Source organism: Octodon degus, unplaced genomic scaffold (genome assembly GCF_000260255.1).
Source record: "Octodon degus isolate 3935 unplaced genomic scaffold, OctDeg1.0 scaffold00039, whole genome shotgun sequence".
Lineage (NCBI taxonomy): Eukaryota > Metazoa > Chordata > Mammalia > Rodentia > Octodontidae > Octodon > Octodon degus.
Genome location: NW_004524615.1, coordinates 12,586,822 through 12,596,850, shown reverse-complemented (window position 1 = coordinate 12,596,850; position 10,029 = coordinate 12,586,822). Strand labels below are relative to the sequence as shown.

At 48.7% G+C, this 10,029-nt stretch overlaps 1 protein-coding gene across 2 annotated transcripts in view; it reads left to right on the top strand.

Moving 5' to 3' along the window:
- Positions 1-8,127: 8,127 nt before the first annotated feature.
- Clybl (citrate lyase beta like) overlaps positions 8,128-10,029 on the top strand; it is a 250,878-nt gene continuing 248,976 nt past the window's right edge. The window contains exon 1 of one of the 2 annotated variants that reach the window (XM_023715243.1): positions 8,128-8,199. In XM_023715243.1, coding sequence (XP_023571011.1) covers positions 8,141-8,199 — 59 coding nt within the window. In that variant the 5' untranslated portion in view covers positions 8,128-8,140. Of the gene's footprint in view, positions 8,200-8,247; positions 8,329-10,029 lie in introns of those variants that run through there. The other variant, XM_023715244.1, reaches the window with a different exon arrangement.

Below are 10,029 nucleotides of genomic sequence, written 5' to 3'. Positions count from 1 at the left end.
GTGGTCCCTGTGCTTTGTCAAGCTTGCTCTAAGCAGGTGCTTTAGACCACTGAGCCATCTCACCAGCCTCTTGTTGATTGTTATTGTTGAGACAGAGTCTCATTAGGTAGTTCAGGTTGGCCTTGAATTTAATATGTAACCCAGGCTGACCTTGAACTCTAAGGATCCTCCTGCCTCAGCCTCTTGAGTGCTGGGACTGCAGGTGTGCACCACCATGTCCAGCTCTTTCAAATGTCGCAAAGGCAGCCTTCAGCAATGATTCTTAGAGGTGCTCTTGCGAAGGTTTCTTTTACTAGGTGTACCAGGGTCCTTCTGTGGTTGTAACACATCACCATAGACCTCATCTCTTAAAACAATATAACTTTATTATCTTACAATTCTAGAGGATACTTTGAAATAGCTCTCATGGGGACAAAATCCTGATGGCAGCAGGGCTTCATTCTTTCTGGACGCTTGAGGGGAGAAGCCATTTCTTCCTTTCCATCCTCAATTTGCCACCTGCAGACTTTGGCTTGTTGTTCCAAACCATGCTATACTGTGCTTCCATGTCACATCTGTCACTCTGATTTGGCTTTCTTGCTTCCCTTCCACAAGGATCCTGTGATGACACTGCGTCCCTTGGATAATCCAGGATAATCCCCCATCTCAAGATCCTTAATTTAACACATAGGTTCTGAGGGTTAAGATGGGGACATCTTTAGGGACCAGTATTCAACGGACTGCACTAGGAAATTAAGAAACAGCAACTGGAAGACGAGATCATGAGCAACCTTTTCAGGCGAAAATAACAGAGGAAATAATAGGACTAACACAGCCGGCGTAAGATTCCTCAAGATTCAACACTTGGAAATCAACAAACGTGTTTTCAGCATCTGCCATGTGCCAGGCATTGTTCCAGGGCTTGGAACACATGTGTGTCCCGTCCTGGGAGGACTTCTATTCAACAGTCATCGTAAATAAATCCCTTTCCTTGCAGTTAGGAGTGGGTAGGTGCCAGGGTTGGGGTGGGGGCTGGGGGGGGCGCCTCTGGCGGGGGGCGGGGCAGATCTGGCTAAGGACACCAGGGGGCGCTGCATCATAGTTTCGGGGCTGAGATCGGAAGCCAAGGGAGTCAATAAAGTCCGTTTCCTGACCTTTGCGATCCAAAAAGATTTTTAGAGGTCACCTAGTCTAACTCCTCAGCTTGTGGAGAGGAAGCTAAGGCCCGAAAGACCCACAATGTGGCCGCTAGTTATTCTGCATTTGGCTAAATCTGAGAGACAGCTTCTTCCTCTCTCCCCAAGGCGCCAGAGCAGCCGTCACCCTTATCAAAGGCTGCGCGCCCAGGAGGGCGGCGGGAGGGTTTTGTATCCTAGCAGCAGGAGGGCGGGACGAGCTCGCCGTGTGGCTCTGTCTGCGCTCAAAAACCATTCCACAGAACTTCTAATAGGCCTCTTTCTGAGGGCGGGATTCTGAAGTCTTAAATCGATGACACCGGCCCGCTCAGCCTTTGAGACTCCACTTTGGTGAAAATAACCTACGCGGCCAGACACCAAAAAAGGAAGGCAAAAAAAAAAAAAACCGGATTCTCTTAAAGAGCCTTTGGTGTTTGCAAGGAAAGAACAAAGAAGCTTCATTTTCTTAATCGTTCTCGCTCTTTAGGACTGGAAAGTTGCTTAAATGCTCAGGCTGATTGGACTCGCGTAATCTACTGCTGTGCTTTGGGTGTGTGTGTTTGCCCTAAGTTGAGTGAATACAAAAGCCAATAGTCCTAAGAGTAGGGGTGAAAGTTATTTGTGTTTCTGTGCAATTACAAGACCAGGTGGTGAAAGTACAGCTCATTATCCATTCAGAAAGTCTGTGTCCCTGGAGGGACCCTGGTGACTCCACATTCTGGGCTGGAGCTCTTCAGTCCAGGCCTTGCTCCGCAGGCACCGGCCCTGGGGTCCAGTCTCAGCATCGTTCAAAATGATGATGATGAAAACAGAAAAGGAGACCTGCGTTTTTGATTCTCCTGGTCCCCACTGTGGCCACCTCAAGCCCTCTATGCTGGCAGGGTGGGAGGATGTTTCTAACCCAAGTGACTTGTCTTAGTCACTTTCCGTGTTGAGACAAAATGCCCAACACCCACAAACTCGATGAGGTGAGGTTTCTTCTGACTCACAATTCAGAGATTTGGGTCCCAGTTGGCGGGCTCCAAGACTGAACGAGGTCGGGGAAGATCCCTGGTGAAGAAAGCTGCTTGCCTCACGGCAGCGAGGAAGCAGAGAGGTCAAGGCAGGAGCCAACGGGAGAGGCAGTACAACCCTCTCACTTGCCTCTTCCATCCAGCTGCCACCTATAAAAGCAAGTCAGCAAGGAGGCCCCATAATCCAGTCACACACCTTCCGTGAGGGCACAAGGCTCTTGGGTAGCACTTAGATATAAACCATAACACCCACTTTCTTTCCCAGATCCCCGCTGGACATCTGCCTCCCAAACCACCAACTTGACAGGATAACACATCCCGTAAAATTGTTTTTATTTTTTTATTTCTATTTTAGGGAAGGGTCTACATGGTGTTCGGGGTCTCACTACTAGATTGGATTCATAGTGATCTGCCAGTTTACAGCCTCCCAAGAGCTGGGATTACAGGCGTGCGCCACCACGCCCAATCTCAATCGCCCTCTCAGCCTGCCCTGTGGGCGGAGCTGGCGCAGCACAGTAGGGATCCAACCCCTGGCCCCTGGGCCTGCTTGCAGGCGCTTTAATCCGCTGAGCTATTTGGCCAGCCCTAAAATTGTTCATTCTGATCAATTTCATGTGCTCTGTCTATGCTCTTGGCCAAATAAGTACTTTGATTTTCTTTTCAGTTTTGAAAACTGTAAGGTCAGATTTGTCTAGCCTCAAGGGACAAATTCTGGGTCTTTTTGCTTATTATATCTGGTAATGAATCATCCATAAATCCACACAATATGTAGAAAAAAGTGATTGAAACTGTATTTTAACATATACTGGCGTAGTTCTTGAAATCTATGTGCTAAAATTCTCATGGAGAAGCTCAACGAAACCATAGCATTCCTGGTGAGATTGGGCACAATTGCAAGGGCTTCCAGCAGAATCTGAAATTAAATCACTGGTGAAGAAGTCATTGTACGAGCTATTTTAGGTCCCAGACATTTTAAATAAGGATATCTAGTCATATGGCAGCTCTCCGAACTCTAATGAGGCTGGTGGGACATTTTCATCTTGTAGTCATTGAACACCTGCCAGGTCTGAGTCACTGAGCCAGATGCTGAGGCTGCTGCCGTGACAGACGGCCAGGGTTCTTGCTCTCACAAAACTTGTGGTCTAGACCTGCAGGGTGTGTTTGTAAACCTCCTTGTGCTGCCCTTTCTGCCCATCGGACTGTGGGCACATCTCTAACCCTGCTCACTAAAAGACAGTAAGACACCCCTAAAGCCCATCTGATAAATACGTGGGCATCCCACCTCTTCCCCATGCCTCCCTCTAAAAACTATGGGGGGGCAGCATGGACACAAATTCACAAATACATAAAGACTTTATGATGCAGGTAGTTAGGTAGCAGTGGCCGGGAACGGAGGGTGGAAGAAGAGGAGAGGGTAAGTGCTACTTACTTTTCTCTTTGCTATTGCCCAAAGTTAAAGGGAAAAAGAGTTATTTAGCTCACAGCTTGTAGAGGGTTCAGTCCATAATCAGCTGGCTCCTAGACAGGGTGGTGGGCAGAGGGCACCACAGAGGAGGAACAGCTAGCAACAAGCAGGCAGGCAAGATCAAAAGCAAGCAAGGGCCCTTCGCAGCTCCTTTCTGGCCCCTTTATACTCTATTTAGGCTACCAAGGATTAGGACAGCGCTAAACCAATCAGTGGACTGATTGAGTAACCACACACCCTTAACCCCCAGCACTGTACTATGAATCAATCACATACTACATCTACCCACCTCCGAAAAAGCTCCGCTTGTGACCTCATGAGGCTTGGGGTGGGGGGGACAGGTAGACACAAGCTGTGACAAGGGAGGAGAGTGAGACGGTGTAAACATGACCTTTCTTGGGATGGAGAACAGCACGTGTGAAGGTCCCAAAGTGAGAGGGAGAGGTTAGTGAACTTAATAATCATGGGAAGAATAGCTAGTATCAAGAAATCAAGTCATAATACATGCTGGCAAAGAGTGCAGGTTGGGGGCTTCTACACTGCTGGTGGGATGTAAACTGGTACAACCACTATGGAAATCAGTATTCCTGCGAAACTAAAAATAGAAACTGTTCAATCCAGTTTTCCTTCCAGTACGTTCCCAAGAGAGTTAATATTATCCTATTATAGTAATACACGCACGCCTACATTCGTAGCATCACACCCCACAGCAGCCAAATCTTGGAAGTGATGGCCTGTATGTCTCTCCACAAATGAATGAAGACTATGTGGGGTGTATACCACTGGAGTACCACTCTGCCCTAAAAAGATTAATGAGTCACTGGGAGGAAAATAGATGCACCTTGAATCCATAATTCTAAGAAAACAAATCAGATATCAGTTTAAAAAGCACATGGTTTCTCTCATATGAGAAAACCAAAGTATAATGAAGAGTAAAATAGGGCCGGAATACAGCTGAAGGGCATAAGTGCCTGACTGGCACGCACAAGGTCCTGAGTTCAATCCTCAGTACTGCACACACACACACACACACACACACACACACACACACAAATAGACTGACATTAGGACACAGAGAGATAGATTTGCAAAGAGAAAGGAACCAAGGGATGTTGGAAGGGAAGGGGACATAAGAAGGATTAAGGTGTCTTGTGTAGGGCCAGCCTGATAGCTCAGCAGATTAAACGCCTGCTCAGGCAGAGCGCAGCAGCGGGGGTTGGATCGGTTGGATCCCCAGCGTGCCATGTGGGCCCCGCCCACAGGGCGCACTGAGACAACAATTGTGACTGGGCACGACTGTAATCCCAATACTTGGGAGACTGAAAACAGGAGAATCACTACGAGTCCGATCTACGTAGTGAGACTCCATAGACCCTGTCCTAAATACAGAAAAGAAAAAAATAAAATAAAATAAAATGTCTCGGCCTAGGGATATAGCTCAGTAGAATAAGCACTTGCCAAGCAAAAGGGGCTGAGTTCAATCCCTGGTTCCACCAAAAAAAAAAAAAAAAAAAAAAAAGGTCTCGTGTTCATGTACCTACTACCCATTAGGTGCTGCAAACATATATTAATAGAAAAGAAAAACAACCCTGGGGTGCTGAGGCCCTCCCTCCATCTCTATTCCCCCTAAATGAAACACAAAAGGAACACAAGTGGGGCTGGAGAGGGGAGGCTGAGGACAGGCAGGGGCCAGGCTGGGTGGTCCTGAGGGTCACAAACTCAGTTGTATTATTCTCTGTTGGAAGCCACCAAAACACTTTAAGAAGCAACTCATGTGGGGATAATGAGAAATAGTTTACACTATGGGGCCCTTGGTTAGATTCCAAGGCCCCACTTGGATATGCAGGATGTTCTCACACGGCCCTGGGAGACAAACACTATTTATATCCCCATGTACAGACAAAGAAACTGGAGCTTAGATAGCTAGTATAAAGTCATACAGCTAATAAAATTCTGAAATGGGAAGCTGTATTGATGGTTTTATAAGATCAGCCAGGCCATCGTGCAAAAGAGTTGATTGTGGAAGGGAAGAATACAAGCAAGGAGACCTGAAATAATCCAGGCAGGGTCCGGCAAGATAGCTCAGCAGTCTAAAGCACCTGCTTAGGCAGGCCTAGGCAAGTGCAGGGACCACAGTTCAATCCCTGGCACCCCATGCTGCGCCAGCCCCACCCCTTGGGTGGATTGAGCCTGACACACACACACACACACACACACACACACACACACACACACACACACACAGAATCCAGGTAGAAAGTAATGATCATTAGAGTGGAGCCAGGACCCAAAAGAGTCAGGGGACTGCAGGCCTCAGATGCAGAACTTAATGGGCTTGCTCCCAAACCCTCAGCAATGAAGAAAATATTTCAATACAGTATTCTGAAAATCAAGAAAGAAAAATTCCATGATGAACAAAATAGCAAAGTTTTAGTTAAAAACAGGATGGTAAGGACAGGGTATAGCTCAGTGGCACAGCACCTACCTGGTAAGCACAAGGTCCTGAGTTCAATTCTTGGTACCAAAGACCAAAACAAAACAAACAGGATGGGGGTCCTAATTTTATTCTTTGTGTTAGGTTCAGTATAGCAGGGCAGGGTAATAGCTGGGACTAGGGTGGAGGCAGGTGGGATATTTGTGTGTGTGTGTGTGTGTGATGGGGTGGGGGCTGCTGGGGGATTCATGGTGGGGCTGAGCACCTGTACTCTTGCTGTTCAGTACTATCATACTTCTCGCCAGCATCTGTGTTCCTGGTACTGAGCTGGGTTTTTGTCCAGGTTCTTCATGTCCTAAACAATGACTGGCATAAGACACTCAGAGGAGTAGAAAGATCAATGAGTCATTTGAAAGAGAAAAAGACAAAATGTGGGCTGGTGAGATGGCTCAGTGGTCTAAAGCACCTACTTAGAACAAGCTTAGCAAAGCACAGGGACCGCTGTTCAATCCCCCAGCACCACATGCCAGCCAGCCACCCCCCCTGCCCCCTGGTGGGCTGAGCTGGCCACACACACACACACACACACACACACACACAAATAAAATAAAAAAAAAAAAAGACAAAATGCACTACATACAATAGCAGGGGAGGCTCAAATCTGCATAGGCAATTGTAATAGGACTGCAGTAGGATTGTGGTGGACCCAGAGCTGCAGGAGATCACTGGGGACTTACTGTGCAGAAGCTAAGTAACCTGGTTACCTTTCCCCACTGTTGTTAGATTCAGGCATCTTAGTCGGTCTAATGTTTAACTCAAAAGGTGCCCTATGGGGGCTGGAGAGATGGCTCAGTGGTCTAAAGCACCTACTTGGAACAAGTTTGGCAAAGCACAGGGACTGCGGTTCGATCCCCCAGCACCACATGCCAGCCAGCCCCGCCCCCTGGTGGGCTGAGCTGGCCACACACACACACACTAAATGTTAAAATAAAAAAAAAAAAAAAATTAAAAAAAAACAAAAAAACAAAAAAACAAAAGGTGCCCTAGTCCCAGAAAGTGAACTCCAAAGTGGGAGACCACCCCCCCTTCGGCTGTTTTCTTAACTTCAGCCTCAGATTTATGCCAGAAAGTGGGCTCCAAGGGGGGGAGGTCATCCTCCTTTCTTTTTTTCCAGCCTTTTCTGTTATCTCCTTCCTTTCTTTTTCAAAGGACCCAGAGCCCATTCTGGCTGAACAGGTTTCATTTGTTTAAACAGTTGCTTTTTGCATCAGAGGGTGCCATTTATTTCCCCACAGTTCTGAGAAGGGTTTTTGGGTGTAAGTTCATGGAACGCAGCCAGGGAAAGAGCGCGAAGCTGCAGACTAGAGAAGAGATATTTGCCACCCGCCTTCCCAATCCAGAGAGCTGCAGAATGGATCGCTAATCGCTAGGCAATATCTTAAAATAAAATTAAAACAATAACAACAACATAGAGGGCGATGGAGACAGCTCGGTGGTCTAAGCACCTGCCTGGCAAGCGCCAGGCCTGGGGCTCCTCCCTGGTACCAGCTGCTGTGCGGGTCAAGGAACCCCGGCAGGGTGGCGCACGCCGGTAATCCCGGAGCAGGGGAGGCTGAGACAGGAGGATCACTACGAGTCCGAGCTGGAGCTGCATAGTGAGACCCTGTACCAGACAAATAAATAAAAGAGTAAGCAAACACCAACAAAGAAATCCCAGGAAAACTGGCCTTCTCTGGCTTGGAAAATGCAAGTTCCTGTCATTGTAGCTTCAAGAAACTCAGCAACACAGGAGAATTGGATTTGGTCACCTGAGAAACTGCTCAAAAGGAGTTACCCAGGGGTCCTGCCCTCTCCTTGTCCTGAGGGTCGCACAGCCCGGACCTGGCCAGCAGGTTGACTGTGGCCTCGTGTGGGGGAGGGGACCAGTCGGGTCGCTGGGGCGGGACCGCGACCTTGAGAAACCGGCTGCGAGGGGCGTGGAAAAGCCGGGAGGGGCCTGCCCGGGAGGCGGGGCTAGACTATGGGCGTGGCCAAACGAGGCGGGGCGGGGCGGGGCGGCGCGCGGGTCGGGAAGATGGCGCTGCGTCTGCTGCGGAGGGCGGCGCGCGGAGCGGCGGTGGCGTGGCCGACGCTGTGAGTGCAGGTCCCCAGTCCCCGCCGCTGGCCGGGCTCCCTGAGGGCCGGCTCCTTTCCGGAGCCCTCGCGGGAAGCTCCGCGGGGCACAGCGTGAGCCTCCCGGGCGCGGGCTCGACCTCGGTCAAGGTCGGCTTCTGCGGCGCCCACTCCCCGGGCCGGCCGAACGCGGAGCTGGGAAATGGGCGCAGGCGGGCCGGGCGCGGAGCCGGGCGCGGAGCGCTGCGCTGCACGGCGGTTCCGGGACGTGTGGTCCCGGGATCCTCTGGCACGCCTGGGAATTACCAATGTCCAGAGAGCTGTGCCTATACAGTACCTTCCTTTTTGTGATACTGGGAATTCAAACATTTAACACAACTTACTTATATATAGCTTTTGATACTGTAGTTGGAACCCAGGCTGCGGTTAAGTTGCATACCCAACCTTGATAGTTTTTACATTTTGAGAGATCTCACTAAATTTCCCAAGCTGGACTTGAACTTTCAATCTTCCTGCCTCTGCCTAACAAGTAGCTGGAGTTACAGGCATGTGTCCCCATTCCTGGCCAACACAAATGACATGTTTTTTTTTTTAATTTTTATTTATTTACTTATGTATGTATGTGTGTGTGTGTATGTGTGGCCAGCTCAGCCCACCAGGGGGCAGGGCTGGCTGGCATGTGGTGCTGGGGGATTGAACCCCGGTCCCTGTGCTTTGCTAAGCTTGTTCTAAGTAGGTGCTTTAGACCACTGAGCCATCTCACCAGCCCCCAAATGACATGTTTTAATGAAAACTACTTTAAATTTATTTTTCCTTTGCTTCGTGCATGCTGGGCAGGTGTTGTACCATTTGCTGCAGAACACAGTGCTACATCCCCAGCCTTTAAAGAGATCCAGAGAAGAGTAACGGTTTTATATATTTGATTTCTTTTTTAAGGTTTTATCTTTTTGAAACTTTTTGACTTACTAAGGGACAACCACAGTCTCATATCAGCTAATTTGGAGGAAATATTTGAAAGAAAATCTGGACTCTGTCGGATACAAAAACTGAATGAACAAGGAGGGCCAAAGCAGACCTGCGAAGGTCTGGGGCTTCCCCTGGTGTCCCTGGGCCATACTTCGAGAACCGCTGGTCTAGCCCTTGCCTCTGCTTACCGCACATACAGACACAATCTATTTTTTCCCCCTTGAACACCATGGAAAGGAGCTGGTGCTAGTTTTACAAGGAGAAAAGACGAGGAACCAGTCCCGCAAAATCCTGTAACCTGTGCCAGAGTTCGGTTCTGAGCCTAAAGTTATGGTTCCTGGTCCTTAACGTTTTATGTCTTCTTGCCCTGTCCATGGTTCACACACTTCCTAAGGGGTCCCCACTTTTGCATTCTCCATGCCTGGCACAGGGCCCGTGCATGTGTGTGTGTACATCTATAACTATTTCTACACAGAGCCATCTGTGTCATATTGAGCTATGTGGGTTCTTATTGATGTCTCCAAAGCTCATCCCTCACCGCATGGGTGATGGATAAAGACCATTCATTGTAAGCTTCTTTCCCGTGCTGGTGTACACATTGCCACCCCAACAGTGAGAAACCCGCTCCCTCATCCCTCATCCCTTTGCTCAGTGTTTCAGTTCCAGCATGCAAGTGTAGCAGTGTCAGAATTACTGAGCCCTGCTCCATGGGAGAAGAGCTTAGCTGCCAGAGGACAGTGCTCACGTGCAGTGGCTTCCCCTGTGGCCTAAAAGGGTCCACTCATTTCCAGAGTTACTTAGCACCATTTTCTTTTTCTTCTCTTCTTCTTCTTCTTCTTCTTCTTCTTCTTCTTCTTCTTCTTCTTCTTCTTCTTCTTCTTCTTC